Source organism: Strix uralensis, chromosome 21, assembly GCF_047716275.1.
Source record: "Strix uralensis isolate ZFMK-TIS-50842 chromosome 21, bStrUra1, whole genome shotgun sequence".
NCBI classification, from domain to species: Eukaryota; Metazoa; Chordata; class Aves; order Strigiformes; family Strigidae; genus Strix; species Strix uralensis.
This window is the reverse complement of record NC_133992.1, coordinates 11597788-11615791: the sequence shown is the minus strand read 5'-3', so window position 1 is coordinate 11615791 and position 18004 is coordinate 11597788. Positions and strand designations below refer to the sequence as shown.

Sequence of the window (18004 nt, the reverse complement as noted above, 5' to 3'; positions counted from 1 at the left end):
AGCCCTGTATGTCTCTAGTTAATGTCTGTTATCAGTGGGCTATTGTCAGTGCTTTATCATCAGTACAGCTAGAAACAACTCATTTAGAAGTTTATAAAATAACCTGAAGAATCCTTCTAGACATTCTGGAATGTGTTTTTTGCTGTTCTAATAGTCAGTATTTGTAGTCCATTACAGAAGATCCCTAGAAAAATTACTGATGCACATTTAAACAAAATAAAACCTTATTTGGTTTACAGGGTGAACTTTACATATCTGTAAATATATATCTTACTCATTCTCTGAAGTTCCTCCTTTAAAATAAATAGGTAGTTAAGATTTCACCTGTACAGACAGTTGGTAGGGGAGGCACTGTTTATATATGGAGATAATTACAGAGTGTGATAATCACTGTCATTCTCTTTTTCCTGTAATCTATAAAGTATCTTTTTTCCTCAGGTGAAAGGAGGCTTTTTTTTTTTAATAACGTCCTTAAATTACACTTTCTTTTCATTAAAAAGTCACTGAAATATTGCTAGGTTTTTGGATTTCTGGAGAATTTATTCCAGGAATGAGTAACTTACCACTTTCCGTGTTTTTCTGTTGTTTGGGAGGGACAGGTCTCATGTTTTCTGTTGTTCCTGAATAATATATATCACTGAAGCTACTTCAGGAATGTCTTGCTGGCTTAGACCAAATCCCTTCTTTAGGGACACGTCATAACTGAGCAGTCGGACTCAGGACACACATGCACGGTGTGCAGTGCAGTACAAAGAGCCGCTCCTGAGCAGCAGCCAGGCCGGTGCGGTGACCCGCGCAGCTTCAGGTGGAAGTCCCGGCACTGCTCTCCGCCAGAGCGCGGGAGCGCGAGGCAGCGTTCGGGCTGGTAAATCCTCTCCCTCAGTGGGGATGCGCAGGTCTACCTGGCTTTTCTTTTAGTACCAGGAATGGGCACTTTTTGAAGGCCTGCCTGCACTATGATCCACTGCAGTTCTTTGGTCATTTGTAGTTCTCAAGCTGAAGAACTGCTTTTATCAGTAGACATTTTGTGAGCCCTGATACTCTTCTGAAGCTGAAGTTCAGAATCTGAGAGTCCTGTTTTCCTATTTGTGGTTTTATCTCTCTCGCTGTCTTGTACTCCCCATTGACTTCTGAATAACTGTATTCAAAGTCTGTTAGTGGACTGAAGGTATGTCACAGACTGCTTTGAAGGACTGTTGTCTACTTTCCAATTATAGAATTGCCAAACACTTTGACATTTAATCATTTTAAAGCTACTTGGAGCCCTTACTTGGGGCATTTAAAAACAGTTTTCTTGGTTTATTTAGCTCAGATGCGTTGGCATTGAAGGTAGGAAACGAGCTTTTGTGAAGCAAATTTTGCTTTGGTGACTGAAGCTGTGTTGTTGATTCGTCTGCTTTTGGGGACTTTGAAAAAATAGGTGTCAAATAATTCTCATATTTTAAGTAAATTTTTAAAAAAATAATAATTTTGACTGAAATCTGCTGCAGTTTCTTTGGAAGTGTGTACACTGAGCACAGTGCAAAGACGCTTTAGGAACATGTTATCTTTCGTATACAATTATATCATCAGAGAAGTACAGCAAATCTATAGCAATAAAAGCTGCAAGGACTTGCAGTGATCGTTACACATCTTAGGGGATTTTGCTTAATGGCTTGATCTGTCTGTATCTTTTATCTCCTCCCATTCCCCTGATGTACAAACTTTTGCGTCCGTTTTATATTTTTCTGGAAATTTTGCCTGGACTGGAAGATACTTTGCTTTCGGTTGATTCCCAGCTGTCTGTTGTCTTGGCTGGAGCCGCAGCTGCAGGTGGAACTCTGAAAGCTCTGAAGTGCTGGGAACTGTTCAGTGCAGGTCAGGTGGCTTTGAATGTGCTGGACACGTTTATGGCATATACATAACGGGTCTGAAGCTTGGTGCACATTTAATATGGCTATACTTGTGTAGAAATATGTAAATAAAGTTTGTATTTAGTGTCATTGCATTTCAGAACAGTATACGTTGCTGCCATAGGTTGTGTGATTCCAAAACTGATCGGATCCCTTGGTAGCGTGCTGCTGCATTGGAGCTGAAGTATGAGTTTGACAGCAGCTTACTTTTCTTGTCATTGAATTGTTTTGGGGCTCTTTGTTACTAATTCAGTGTACTCTGTTGTATTTTTTTAAAGACAAGGTAGCATTGTGCAGCTGGAGGGCGGGGGGAGGAAAAAGTTTTTCTCTCTAGTTTGACCTTCACAAGTTGTTAATTTCCCCATGATCCTTATGCCCATATTGGTGAACCACTGCTCTACCAGCTGGATCTAAAAAGGTCTCTCAGCTTCTCTGTGGAGCAGACAAAGCCCCTTAGAAAGTCCATCCAGCTTTTTGTTTCATTTGACCTAAACACATTAGGTCAGTCTGTGTCCAAAAGAACCATTTCTAATTGGCCATCAGCTTACATGTCTCATTATTGTACCTTAGCAAGACGGAAACTTGAGGGGGCATGTCAAAGGTCAGGGAATCAAAGCAATGTCTATGTCAGCAGCCAACCTTAGGTCAGTCTTGCAGAGCTACAGTGTGTGCAGGTTTCTCTCTATATTTACCAAGCATTATTTCCTTGACATTGTTGCAAAGAGATGTAAGGTTTGGGGCCCACTGCGTTACAGACTATTTCTCAACTGACGTTCAAACTCTTTTCTCCTTGTCTGATTCCTTATGTCTGCATGCCTTTGTCTTTTTCAAAATCTGTGTTACATATACCACATGTACACTTGCCAAGTCTTCTAACCTAGGTTGATGGGTCACTTTACTTCTGAAGGTGAGGGCTAATGGCAAAAGCAAAGCAAAACAAAACAGCATTCTGCTAGGCAGCAGTTTGTTTTATAGGATCTCCTGAAGGCATATTCCGTATACACAGACTTGGAGATAAAATGCAAAGCTAACTAAGCCGTGAGTTTCATCTCTCCTTGCTACTTCCACAAGTAATTTTTCTGCTACAGATAATTCTGTGAAGTATGTAAATAGAATTACTGTTTTTTCCAGGTTTACGAAAAGCAGAATAGCCCTGTTCCTAGGTTGCTGTTGAATTTGTTCCTAGAATAGAAATTTTGAGCTATGGTTTTTTTCTCCCTATATATTTCCTGGCTTTTGCATGTTTAAGTCAGACATTTTATTGAATGTATCTGTTTGCATGCAACATTGGTATTAGGAGTAGAGAGTGGCTGCATACAAGCTCTGATTGACAAAGTGCAATGAAATGTTTTATTCTAATGATGTTTTCTTTTGTACTTTGGTTTTTTTTTTTTCCCCTAACATCAAAATTGTTAGTCAGCATTATCCTCTAGTGTCTCCTTTGTGCCCCTTACCCTCAATCAAGAATGTTCCTGGCCATGCTATTCACCTTTTCCTGCCATACAGGACATCGCTGAGAATGGGTGTTCTGCGACACCAGAGGAAGCTCTACCAAGGACGGCACCTTCCCCATTGGTTGAAAAGAAAGACCCTAAATTAAGAGAAGACAGAAGACCAATCACAGTGCATTTTGGTCAGGTATGTCTTAGTGTTAGGTTTCTTTAAATTGTGTGACTCAGCAAAAGTAGTTCAGAGAAAATCACAGAATCACAGAATTGTCTAGGTTGGAAAAGACCTTGAAGATCATCCAGTCCAACCATCAACCCAACATTAACAGTTCCCAACTCCACCAGATCCCTCAGCGCTAAGTTGACCCGACTCTTAAACCCCTCCAGGGATGGGGACTCCACCACCTCCCTGGGCAGCCCATTCCAACGCCTAAAAACCCCTTCTGGAAAGAAATGCTTCCTAGTATCTAGTCTAAACCTTCCCTGCCGCAACTTGAGGCCATTACCTCTTGTTCTAAAAAGTCACAATCATGAATATGCCAATTGTTTCATTATTTTTTGTAACTGAATTATGCTGGTTTTTTTTAATTTTTAGATTTATTTCTGTTGTATCTATTTAAATGGAATTGTAAAACCTGATTTTTCTGGGTTTACTGATTCCTTTTGTTCATACAATGATTTTGAGGAAAATAAGTGAATGGGAGGGGAAGCATAATTATTATAGCAATTTTATAAACTATTTTGCTGGTTTTTTAGCGTGCAAAGTGCTATAGCCCTCAGGACTGAGGATGTATAATTTAAAATGTCCTCTGTTATCTAGCCAGATCATTAGTGTCAATATGGAACATCCAACTATTAAGGCATTTTAACATTCTTTGAAAATTAAATGGGATGAACTAAGATGGAAAAATCAATTAATGGCTTATTAGTGTACTCTGTATTTCAGTATTGACGACTGAGCTATACACATTAGTTACTCTTATAATGTTTCTTTTGATATGTCTGCAAAAGAGTGAGTTTGGTTGTGTGGGGTTTTTTTTAAGAGCTAGTTATTTAGAAAATGTGGTAGTTGCTCTGATTTTCATGGAAAAACATACAGTATTTATTATCAGTTTGCCAGTGTTCCCCTATTAAGTGTAGCCTGACTCAAAAAATAACATTATTGGTGTTCACAGTTCTCTTTTCTTTTTCTGTATCTATTTTTTACAGTATTATGATCAGAAAACAGGAATGAATATCTGATTTCTTCTAAGGAAACATGGTGTAATTTTAAAACGATTGTAAAATATTGTGAATTATAAAATGTGAAGCAAACCAGATTTTTAGATAAGTATTATTAATAGAAACTAGTCAGTATAGCTGCGTTGACTGTTTAGGTATTAGACAGGGCTACACGAGCTATTAATCATTGCTCAGAGCAATGTTGTCTGTATCATTTTAGAATTAGATTTGTTTCTTTCAGAACTTTCACCACTGTGCTAAATGTAAGTTCTTGAGACTTTTTTTTTAAAAACAGATTCTCTTCCAATTAAATATTTGCAGTAGTGATTTATTTTTCACTTACTTTCTGTGCCAAGACAGTTGAGAGGAACTGGGGCCACTGGAGAAATGTAGCCATCTAGCTCTAGCAGGAAAATGTTACATTTCATTTAAAGCAGTCAGAAATCCAGATAATATTATAATCTACTTTCAATTTTTTCCTTTAGATTTTTATGAAGGATGGATGGTTCAAACATTTTTGTAGATTAATGAAATATATAATCGAGTGGAAAGTGCAAATTTAAATTCATGAGGTTTTTTAACAGTGACTTTAAAATTTTTTAATGATCACTTTCTCTGTGTCAAAAGAAACACACATCAGCTTTACTGAACCACTGGCTGTGGTGAAAGGCTCGCTTGCTAAATGCTTATTACTGTCATTACATTACAAATGTCGGTTTCCCAAAAATGATCTAACTTAGCAGTTGTAGGGCTATCTCACTTATAGCCTTTGTCCTTTCACGGGTCTTTTTTTCCTGATAGCCCAATGCCAAAATGAAAATTAAATCATACTTTCATTCAAAAGGAAAAGATGATCAGGTTTATGAAATAGAAGTTAAGGCTTTGGGGAGGAAAAAAGCAGCAACATTTGCTGTTTAAATGGGAGATGGCTTCTAACTTGTGATTAAAGGGAGAGATTTTAGTGTCACTTTTAACTCTGTCTAGAATACAGTAGGTGGGAACAATTAAAAAGCCACAAGAACTCTGAAATAAGGGCTGTTTGTGCATTCACAGCTCTTATAAACTGAAGAGGATGAAAGAGGCTTTTTTCTCATTGTCACTTGCTTTCTATGTCTGCTAGTATTATGCTCGTGTATATGGCAAAGGCAGACTTTTTTAAAATGCATGCATGCGGATTAGGGTCAAGCCCTGTGTATCAGTAATGCAGTAAGCCTCGTCCATACCGCTGCAGTGAGAGAGCCTACCAACAGCAGCGAGATGCTTTAATTGAGACATGCTGTCAAAGTGACAAACACATTTGCATACAGTCTATTTATTTTCGTTGGAAAGGTCTGCAGTCTGCTGTTGGTTGAACATTCTTAATCAGCTCGCTGTAAGTGAGCCGGCAGCTAGCTGTCCTATGCTAGGTGCTTCTCTTCATTACATGACAGATTAGCTAAAGGGGGATGGGCTAGCAAGCCAGCAGCAACCTTTAATTTTAACTCATTATCTCTCACCCTATAGTGAGGTAGTTTCTAGCTTTTCCAAATACAGTTGTGTATCTGCAGTTGTTAGGCTACAAAAAATATCAGTAAAATATCTTGAAATGTCTTTGAATGTATAGTACCTCAGCTGATTGTTTTCAAAAATTTAGCAGCAATTATTGAACTGTGAGATTTTCGTAGTGTTGTGGCTCATCTTGGCGAGTGGTTATCAGGCATTGTTTGAGAGGGTTGTTTATTACAGGATTGTTTTAACAGTGGTTTCTCTAATACTGAGACGTTGTGGGACAGCTCCTCTTGATCATGAAAAGAAGGATTTTAGCCAGATAGCCTAGGGCAATGCAATAAAGATTTAAACAAAGTGTTCATAGTAAGACTACACAAGGAGACCAGAGGGGAAGGGTGCAACCACAGCTTTTTCTCTGGTTTGACTTTGTGTGCTTTTTGGTTTACTCTGGGTGTACCATCAATATTGACCCCTCAGATCAACCAAACATAAGGAACTATCATCATGGACTCCGAGGCAGTGCAACTGTACTCAACAAGTAGCAAGAGCAATACAGGCAACTAGGGTTTAATGAGTGGGGAGAAGAGGGAACAATTTTCAAGCCAAGAAAAAGATTCAGATGAATAGAACGTAGTATTGAATAGTGCTCTCTGTTTTGGGGAAAGGTAAGGTTAATTATAGTAGAAGATGCAATGCTACAGAGAACATCCTTTGTGAATGTCTTATTATTACTTGCTTTCTTCTGGCTTTTTCTCTTAAAACCTGACCAAAACTTACTTAAAACCTCAGAACACGTGCTGGATGTTCACCTGCCAGCATCCGCTGCCGTAGCTGTCCGGGGGATCCCCCGCCCTGTGCCAGGCGCGCAGGCGCTGGGAGCCCACTGGCCACGAGGCAGGGCAGCCCGGGACAGCCCCTGCAGCTCACCTGTCACTCGGGTGTTTGGAGCTTTTGCTCCCCTGCATACAGTCCCGCTTTTTAGGTAGAATGCACATGTTTATCTTTGATATCTTTAGCTATTTGGAGAATAAACACTACACTGTGTCACTGTGACTATTTTGAACACGTTCCTTGTCCAAGCAAGCAGCTATGAGGGGCTTCCTTGGCAGGACCTACAGTTTGAAACATTCAAGGTCTGTTGTGATGCCAGACATGTTTGTTTTGGCTTGGTTTTTTGGTGGGGTGGAGGATGTTGTTTGCTCGTTGCTTTAGTTTTGTTGTTTGTTTTTTTTAAATAATGTTCATTTTCACTTAATGGCTGCAGAAATTTTAGTTCTCTTGATTGTTCGTAAGTCTTGTCATTTTATATTCAAAATAAGGAAGAATGGCTGTCTGAATACAGACCTCTGCATAGTATTTTCAGATTCTGAATTTGCATTAGCAGTGCTGGAGTTGTGTGTTTCTGCTAGAAATTTCAGCTTCCATCACTGAACTGGTGCTGAACTACAGTGACAAGGGTGCTGCACGGAGCGTAACGTTAAGCAGCCTCAGATCTCTTCCGCTTTGTGATTTTCGTTAACTGATTGATCTGTATTGCAGTTCAGTTTCATCTGATTTCAGAAGTATGTTGTTTGAGGAGTTCTTAATATTTCTACAACCTAAACAAACATGAGAATTTATAAGTTGCTTTTATGCCACCAAAAAAAAAAAAAAAAAACCACCAACCAAAAACCAAAAAACCCCCAAACCACCAAGACATTTCTTCTTCTTTTTTGAAAGACTGAACTAGTCTAATAAGGTATTTTGGGGGTTTTGATTATTTTAAGTTTTTTGAGACAGAATTCTCAAATATCTCATTCAAGTATTTGGATAAATGATATTTATACATGTTCTGTATGTTATAGCCAAAAAGCAAAGAGTGTGGGAAATGCAGGCATCTCCTTAATGATGGTGATTGTATAGCTGTTTCAAGTAACACAAGCAGCTCTCCAAAATATCTTGCTGAGTTTTTAATGAGCAGCAGGCTTTCTCAGTTCTCTTACATGTATTTATTTTTGCACTACCTAAAGCAAAAGAAACAAAACAAAAACCCTTTATAATGTATAAATTGATGATTTTACTAAAGGAGAAAGGTAGATTAATATCTGAATCTGATATTTTAGCAGCTTTTTCCCTCCAGAAGACAGTGCTTAACTGTTGGGCCACTAGTACACCAGCCGTGGCTGTGATAAACACCTACAGCGTCTGTACCACAGCCAGGAGAAGAAATGCTGTATCATTTTTAGGTTTTTGAGACTTTGCTTATATGAGCCGACACATTGACAGGTCCCTTGAACTACAGCAGTTGTGTGTCCTGGGGTGTGTTCGTACAGCTCTATTAGAACCATCGTACAGTCTGAGACTGTGCGTATCCCATGGTCAAGCAGGGCACTTAACATTTGGCAGAGATGCAGCCCCCTTCTTGGGGGGTAAAGGGAGCACTTTATTTTCCAAAAATATGCTTGTTTTCAACATGCCTTTCTCCTAATGAAGCTTCTGCCTTCTATCCACGCTGTTTCCCATCCCTCTACCCCCAATCAAGCCTTCATGCTGGGCCTCCAAAACGTTGCACTGACTGCTTTTGCAGGAGCCTCCTTGTTCACAGGGGAGCATTACCTATGCCCAGTCTGCCCATCAGTCTTCGAGAGGTGGTGTAAGCACAAGAGGGGGTGAGCCCAGAGTCTCTAAAAACAAGTCTCTACTTAAGAACGTTCTTTCTCTGGAGCTTTTACACAGTCAGTAGCACAACTGATCTAGGACAATTAAAACAACAAATGATAAGCTGCCAGAAACATCATTTGTTGGGAAAGGGTGTCATTTCTTTAGAAGCAAGTTATACTGGTAGTTCTGTTCAGCTCTCTAATTGTTTCTATTATAATTAGAATGTCTTTTGTCAGCTCAGGTGTGTTTATGTTTCTGTGGCTTATTTTTATTTACTAGCAAATAGAATATTTTATTCCATTTATGTACCAAAAGGTAAAGCTTAAGAAAATACAAAAGTTTCTTCCAAGTATGTCTTTACTTAAGATATTCAATCATGTTCCAATCTTGATGCAAACTAGAGAGAATTAGTATTTGGGGGGCTAATGTAAAGAACTATGAAACAGATGGAAAATATACTCATGTACTAAAGCAGCTTATCTGACTGTGAAAAGGCTTGTCCAGGTTCTCCCCCCAGCTGATTCTTACTGCTGTTAAACTTTTGCAGGCCGTAAAATGGAAATTGCCATCTTATTTGCTGTTTTGATCATTTGCTGTAAATGAACATGTTCATTTTTCCCATTCGTGATCTGCACTTAGACATGCAGAACAAACAACTCTGCTTTGCAGGGCAGGTTTCTTCTTCAAGAAGATTAAACGGCATTAAGAGGTCAGGGGGAAGATGGGGAGAAAACCAGCCAGCTACATTCCAGAAATGCAGAACTGGATAGCTGAGGCCAGAGGCGGCAGAGGGAGGGATTATCTCCAGGGTAAAAGAGATGAAGTAGGGAAGGGAGGAAGGCTCCTTTGCCAGACCCTGTGACTCCCTTCACACCCAGGTGCATTGGAACAATAGCAGATTCCCCTGGATCACAGCAGGCGTTGTGTGGCACTGAGGTAGAAACCAAAGGGGAAAGGGGAAAACAAGTTCATTTTCTAATATTCATGTAACTGTATGCTATGGTTGCAAAGCCAGCCTCCTGTTCTTGCCACTCTGAACTGTTCTGACGATAGAGATACCCTCATTAAGAAAATGAGCTTGCATTCCACTCTTCCCCACTGATGAGCACCGTGGTCTCCCTGTTCCTTTCTGCTGAGCCACATGGAGTTTCTTCCCTCTCTCCATTTAATTCTTTATGGATTTAGCAAAAGTATAAGTCTAGTTCTTTAAAATTATTTTGTCTTCAGAAAGCATATTTTCTACCCTCAATTCTTCTCACTTCTTTCTTTGACTGTTTCTTTCAGAAAGGAATTCACTGTTGCTTAGTAAAAGTCACCTTGCAAGAAAGGCAAATGTATTGGCGCAGAAGCATTTGTCCATCTGATGTCTGCTTGAGACTACTCAGGTGTCCCACTGGGTTCTTAGGGGACAGTGTTCTCAGTCAGGGGATTAAAAACAATGTCAATGGACAAGAAAATAATTCATTTGATTGAAATTCTGCTTTGTGGTGTGCAAGATTTGCAGCCATGGCAATCCATGGGATAGGAGTTACCTAACTGAAAGGCTTGCACTCTTGTCATGCGTGTAAATATTTGACAAGTGAGACCTGGCGCTCTCTTTAGGAAGATGCACACCACCTGCAGAGCATACCCAAAGGTTACTGTCTCTCCTGCACTCGCTTGCCAGTATTTTCTAATGAGCAAGCAGACAGCTATGTCGTCTTCAGCTACTACAGCAGTGTAGTATGTGTGTAGCTCGTGCTATGTAGGAATTCATGCTTTGCGGTAAGATTATATGGCTTCAGTCCTGCATCCAGCAGATGTGTTCATCCTCGAAAAAGCACATTCCAGCCTATGGCTTTTAGTGTTTTCCAGCTGTCTTGGTATTTCAAGCACTTCTTAAACAGGGATGTTCAGAATAAATTCCCTGGACTGGCTACATGCAAGTCAGATGCCATAACGCTTGGATGTATGAAGGAAATAGTGTGGTTGAGCCGACCTCCTAGGGCTCTGTGACAAGCAATAGCAGCTGTAATGTGTCTGCAGAATTTCCTTGTTAGTCCTGTTATGTTGAGGAACCCATAAATATCTTGTAGAGAGTATCTTGGTCCATCACTGCTGGCATGTGGAAGAAAGATTGTGCTTTATAAATAATACATACATATAAAATAAATACATCAGTACATGCAAGGCTAACCAAATCACCAAGATTGACAAGTTGAGAAAAGCTCAGAGGGTCTTATGGATGACTTGCTTAGTCTATCAATGTAGATCAGCATCCAGAAGCTTCTTATGTATTACTTATGAAGTTGATACGTGCAGTTAGACCAGAACTGTCTGAATTGACCTCTGGGCCCCTAGATTAAACCAGAAGATTAAAGGGAGAGAGTATGTGAAACATATGATTCTTCTAACTGCTAACCCCACTGTGATTGCTTGTTTGGCCAGACATTTTTCGGATTTGCCCTTCAGAGCCGGACTGATTAATACAGAGTAAAACGGTTGCGGAGTGGCATGCTACAGATAGAGGAGCCATGTACTTTTGTGTGGAGGAGTATCCCCCTAATTATGCAGACTTCCTCCGTGAATGATGAAGCCGAGCGAAGCAGATAGTCATTGCTGTTTATAGAACTCCTTAAATGAGAGACCAATTCTTTTTTTTTTTTTTGTTCTGTACAAGTATTCTGCTTGCTAGAGAGGAATAGCTGTTAAAAGATAATAAGGGGTATGTCCATTTTCCAACATTTTAAATCGTGTGGGTTGCATGATCTCCTTGATTTGAATTCCAGTATTAGGCCCACAGAAAACTCAATATAAAGCTGACAAAATGACCAGTTAAAAAAAAAAAAACCCCACACACAAAATAGTGTGGCTTTTTTCTTTATATTTAATATTGCATTGCTGGATTTTCCAGTATTTTAAATGAAAAATATATGTAGTTAGTTCCATGTTGACAATGTCCTTGAGGATTTGACAGTGAGATTTTCCAGCAGTTGCTCTTCGTTAGAATCCTGGTGGTGTTTAATAAGGCAGCCAAACTGCTGGCACCTTCGGTTCTTGTTTGTTCTCCGAGGGCTCGGGGCTGCTGCAGTAAGCACATCGACCAGGGCTGATCATTACAAGGGCGTACGCCACCATGAATAAAAATGTCACACGTTTTCCCATCTCACAGCGGTACAAAATGTCAGTCCTGTCAAACAGACATTGCAGGTAGCAGCGAGCAGTCAGTACAAATTGGGAAGCCGAAAATTCCCCCAGCTTTCTGATATTCTTCATCTGAAGCAGAAGAAAAACAGTTGTTAACCTATTAGCTGTGATTTTAAACTCTGCTGAGATAGTAGATGGATAGACTTTAACACATGGGGATAAATATATTCCTGGGGTCTGGGATTTTTTACAACATGTCTCTCCACCCATGTACGTTGAGAAACAGATAGAATGAAAACAAACCTCTGCAAAATGTACCTCATTTTGGCAGAAGTCCTTTGGAAATTTGAACATCATCTCAGTGAGATTCTCTCTCAAATCCTTCCCTGTTTTATCTCTGTGAATAGTTCTAAAGAAAACTTCCTTGCTGTTTTGCTAGTAATCCAGAAAAAGCATGGTTCAATAAGTCAAGGGAGTTTTCTTTCATGGTCCTTTCATCATGCGGTAACGTAACAGACAGTCATGTTTTTATTCTCTTCCTGTACGAATGAAAGTTATGCTGCTCTCAGGCTAAGGCATCTTACGCAATGTAGAGTCCATAGGGTATGTTATTTTCTGGGTGTTAGATGTGCCTTACCACCATGAACATAGCTGGGTGTTCATGGAGTTATCCATCTAGGACTGAGGCACAAATATTGTCAGTGCAGGATTCTGCTGTTGCTGCAGGGTCCAGAAAAAATCTGGTGCAAAAGAGGTGACAAAATATCAAAGAAATAACAAAAATGGTACAAAGTCACCAGTGGTTGCCGTAAGGGACAGGGAGAGCAGGTAACATGGGCCACAGTGGTCTATCTAAAAGTGGGTATCTCAGAGAAATTTGCGTAGAAGTCCATTCTGTAAGCAGAAATTTGTTTTTTCTCTGACACCTTCTCAGAATAAAAAAAAAAAAAAGGTGTATGAGTTTAAGCTAGTGAATCATTGCAAATTATCCCCTTACCCAAACAGCACTGATTGCTGAAGCAATTGGAAAAGGAAAGCTCAGCAAGGAACAGTCCTGTCAAAGCACTACGGAAACAAAACAGAGCAGATAGACACTGGATTAAAAGCATGCTAGCCTGCTGCTGGCTGCCTGCAGCGTGAGAGTCAGCTAAGGCCTCACTCCATATAAACAAAATAGGAAACAAAATGTGTGAGGCTTTCTGAACCAGAACGACTCTAGAGTGAATTAAATATTTTGTGTTCTGTGGGCACGTTTCCTGTGGGAAGATACCTACTACGTACAGCTTAGCTTGCAGTGGTTTTCAAACCATGGTCTGCAGGCACCTGGGATCTGCGCCCGCTAAATAAGAGGCTGTTGACAGTCATCTCCTTTGGAAAATGTCAGGAGTCTTCAAACTGCAAAGTGCTGAATAATACCAGTTTAGTAGTGAGGGTTTTTTTTTACAGTGTTTTAGAAGAACTGAATGCATGTATAGATGGGAGGAGGTCAGGGTTTATTTTCAACTGCACAGCAGATAAAAAGTGAAATAGAAGATCTAAGTGGTCACAATCTCAGATTGTGCTGGTATCATCCTTTGTGAGTTTTGTACTGCCTGCTTGTGTAGCATATGAACTTTCCTGTCACTGGAGCTGGGAAGTAATCAGAAGTCTTGACAGGTCTTTAAACCACAGATACCATTACAAGTTAACCACTACTACATAATATTCCTCCCATCAACATCATATAAGAACACATGCTACTTTGGGGCATGGCCTGAATATGTCTGTCTGCTCAACACTTACTGCACACATTGCAAAATATATCCATCTAATTCTCAAAATTCTTCCTTTTTTCTGTAATTGCAGATGAAAGAAATAAAATACCATTCAATTCTACAGCCAGAGGGTTTATTATTTAAGCCATGTGTTTTTAGAATAGCATTGGTTATAAACAATAATAACCCACAGTAGTGTCATCTATGGATTTAGGATTTTCTGTCCCTGACACTCTTCCGTAACAAGCAGATTATAAGACATAGCCAAGAGGCCCATTTGCTTCATCCTGGTGCAACCTTTTAACTTGACAAGATATACATGATCCTGACACCATGCTCCTGCTTTCATTCTTGATTTTAGGAGAGGTCTACATCTGGTTAATACCATGTAAGTCCTAGATTTAAAGCAAATTGTGGTATGTTGTATATTAGAATATTTAATATTTTTTAAAAGTTAGCTATTTTGGGATTGTTTGCACAGTATGAGATTAATAGATGGACATTATCAACACTGCCAAATGAAGATGAGTTATCAGGGCTTTGTGTCTGGATGCACCATAAAAAGATATTTTTTACCCGTGGTTAGGAAGGACAGGAGAGGAAGCAAAGGTAGACTTTCAGAAAACCCCTTTCTTCCCCTTTAGTAAAGAGTGAGTTTCCTGTCAGTGAGTTTGGGATGGACCTGTGCATCTTTGGCAGTGTCCCACAACACCAGATATGACTCAGATGCCTGAAGCAAAGATCCTTATTCAGTATTAGGGAAAACAGGAGCTTATAGGCACCTGCCTTTCATTTCCTTCTCTTACTGTATACTTCTCTGTTATGTAAGGGAAGATTCCTGGCTAGAAAGGTAAGGAGAATAGTCCCTGTTTTTCTCATTAAACTAATCAGAGTGTTTAATTGTGGCAATCTCTGCCCCTTTCATAAAGTCTTGGCACAGCTACATCGCTACATTTTTGCCAGATTCATTCTACCTTCCCAATCTACAAATATGGCTTGAAGAATGAGGCATCCCTTAAAACATGGAGATTATTTTTATCACAGGACCCAGCAGATTTCTGTTGAAGTATTTCAGAGTGTAAATTAAAAATATATGCTGTAAAGCATACACTGTTCTTGTCATCCCAGTTTGTGAGCAGTACATATGGGAGTATGTAAAAAGTAGTGTGTGCGCTGTGCAGGGATCTGGATGGATAATAAAACAGCTGCCTCATAGATTCCATCTGCTTTCTGTACTGAATCTTTTTAGGTACCATACATTTTTCAGTGTTGTTATTTTCTCCCCTTTTTTTTTTTTATTGAGTGTTCAGTTAAGGTCCAGCATATTCTTCCAAAGTCAGCACTTCACGTCTTTTGCAGCACGATGGGTTTGAGCGTAGGTACATTCCGGACAGTGCATCTCTCTCTCCCATGTCTGATTGTCTTTAAAACATAATAGCAGTTTTTAAACCAGTCCTGAATTTCTGAAGGAAATAAGATGTTAATGTACAAAAGCTTAGCTTTTGAAATTGTCAGAAACACCCTTCACTATTAATTGAGAAACAGAAAAAAGCGTTTCTCTATCTGCTGACAAACCAGTTTCATCTAGTTGTGTTTCCTTTATTCATTTTTTCTAGTTGCACTTGTTGCTGCAAATGAAAAAGCACCTCTAATTTACTCATAAAGTCTCTGTTTTGAATATTTTTTTTTTAAATCTCAACAGACATCCACAATTAGTTTGAGACAGTATTCTGCTCACAAGCTGTTGCCTCACAGACCAAAAATTATCTTTTTGTAATGTTTTCTGTAGTATAAAAAAACCTAAACAGCTGTATTGTGAAAGTTCTTGGATATATAATAGCTACTTTGTGAGATGTGGGATCTCTAATTTTTAAATAGTATTTTTACAGTGTAAAAGTGAATGTAAGATTTTTCTTCCTCCAGCATCTCACAGCTTAAAATCACTTGTCTGATAATTAGTAAAACAGTGCCAGATCTGCAGTCATAAAATTGGCTTTCTGCAAATTTTCTGTCTTGTTGCTTCAGAAGTATTTAGAACAAGACAATTAAGGAAATATCTAGAATAAAAAGGTATGCTGGTAAACAGCTATTGGTAAGAAAGTGCTAATTTAGACATTTCTCCCCTTCGTAAACTATAGTATATACATTTAGGAACATACCTAGAATAGCAATTTAACAGCTTTTAGCAATGTAGCCACGTGCTGTTTTGTACCCATTTGTCCTTACAGTACAGGTAATTAAGTTGATATTCCAACACAGCTTCCCCTACTGACCTTTTAGAAACAACGTGTTTTGCTGCATTAACAAATTAACTTCAAATCAGTGGCTTTTCCAGTAAATATGGTCTTTGTATAGTTTGAATATACTTGCTTATCCCATTTTGGTGACAGATATTAACATCAACATTAAAAATGAAGCTCTGGTAAAGGGCAAATAACTGTTACCTCCTGGTGGACCTCCACATCAGTTACTCCTCACTGCCCTTTGCCTGTTCTTTTCTATGCTTCACAACCCTGATTTAAGCCACACTGTTTCCCTGTCCATATTTAATGGAGAGAACACGCTGATGTGAATATGTAGCTTTGTCTTACCATGCTCTTCAGATCTCTTTAGGGTTCAGAAATGTAGTATGTGGTGCAATACATACAAGAGCTCAAAATGAACCTTATTTCTGGTAGCACTTCAGTGGATAAGGTAAATTTGAATCTGAGTGTTGCATCTGACTGTGTTGTTACAAGTACTGAGGTCACAGTTCTGAGAGTTAACATGATGCCTGTTTAAAAGACACAAAAGTTTCTACACCTTTAATCTTTTCCCAAAGCAGCATTTATTTGTGTATTTTTTGTGGAAACACATTGAATTATTTTTTGATCAGAGGTGAAAGCCGAATCATATGTGATATTTAAATCTTGGCTGGAAAAAATAATCCAGTGACGGGATAAGGATGTGAAATTATTAGTTCCTGTGAAGGAGCAGTTCAGCCAGGAGATCTGCCTGTAAGCATCACCCAAAGAAAACGGCCTCTGTTTGAGCAGTAGCATCAGGAAATGTCTGATAGAGAGGCCCTTTGTGTACAAATGCCAACTGACTTGTGTGTTCTCCTGCTTTACCAAACCCCTTTCTTCTCTCCAGTTTTTATAGTTAACTCAGCCACTCTGTGCAGTTTAGTATTAACCTTAACCCCCTTAGATCTGGACATGGGACCAGTTGGTTTCCTTCAGCTCAGTGCATGGATGCAAAGAGCCTGCCTCAGTCCAGCTCTCAGGAGGATCGTGTGACTTCTGGCACTGCTGGCCCTACTCTGGGAACAGATGGAGGTTATGCCTGCACTGCTCCTAGATCTAAGCATCCTTGAAAATGAAACCTCGGCATTTGTCTTTCTGCTTGTTCAGAAAACACTGTCCGGATCTCATTTTAGGAGGGTATTTGGCTGTGTATTAACTCCTTTCCCTCACCAGACCTGCCCCCCTGCCCCCTCCCCGGTTTGTCAGTCCACGCACTCTGTGTGCTGACCTGCATATAAACAGAACCATAATAGGAGAGAAATCCCACCTCTGGTCTGTACATCAAATAGCTGCTTCTGGATTTTCCTTCAGGAACATGGCATATGTCTGTGGAACTATTCTCTTCAGATAGTTTTTATGTGGTAGTTTGCTTATTTGCCTGGAAGTCCCACTGTTGTCTTCTCGCCTGAGTTTGCATTTCAGCTTGAAGCTCTTGGCTTATACATAAATATATAGGGTAATTTTTATTTTCACTTACATAGAACTAAAATGATACTAGCACAACATGTGCCCTGCTAGCATGTGCTTGTTCTATCCTTGGGCAAACTAAAGCATTCTGTCTGAAATCTTCCTATGATCTAGAGAAAGAAAACACTTCCTCCCCTCCTTCCTTCCTTCTCCATCGAACTGAATTCTGCGTTACAGAACTTTGACCAAGAAAGAGTCAGTTGCAACTTTTGCTGGAGCGTATCAGTCCTGCTGCTTGTATAGACTCACCTTGTGTGTCATGTGTCTTGTCCGGTGTCTTTCCACTTGCAGAGAAAAGTATCAGCTGTTCTGGAGGAGAAACAAGAAACTTTTCAGTAGGTAGGTGCAGAATTTTAACTGCTCACTGAGGAAAGCTTCTCAAGATGCTGATGCAACAGATGACAGTGAAAAAGCAGCTATCCATCCTTTCTTTCACTTGCAAATCTTGTGGCAAGGTCATGAATTTTAATAATGATTTTTTTTTTAAGGTAGATCCATAAAGAGTTTAGATTATGACTCTTCAAAGCTATGGATTTATCAGTAACTTGTGGCTGGAATGAATTCCACCTGGAATTCAAGATGTCAGTCTGTGTGGCATTGATTTGTCATGTGATAACTTCAGTTAGAGGAGTTCAGTCAATGAAAAGTAAGTTTGGAAGAGCAGCAAGATGAATCAATGCTGA

At 39.5% G+C, this 18004-nt stretch overlaps 1 protein-coding gene across 13 annotated transcripts in view; it reads left to right on the top strand.

Annotated features, from left to right (window-relative positions):
- Positions 1–18004, top strand: part of DENND1A (DENN domain containing 1A) — a 215019-nt gene that overhangs the window by 171866 nt on the left and 25149 nt on the right. For all 13 annotated transcript variants that reach the window (XR_012631871.1, XR_012631872.1, XM_074891563.1 and 10 more), the window contains one exon: positions 3399–3530. Coding sequence is in view for 11 of the 13 variants with exons in the window: in XM_074891563.1 (XP_074747664.1) it covers positions 3399–3530 (132 nt within the window). In the remaining 2 variants the exon portion in view is untranslated. The remainder of the gene's footprint in view (positions 1–3398; positions 3531–18004) is intronic.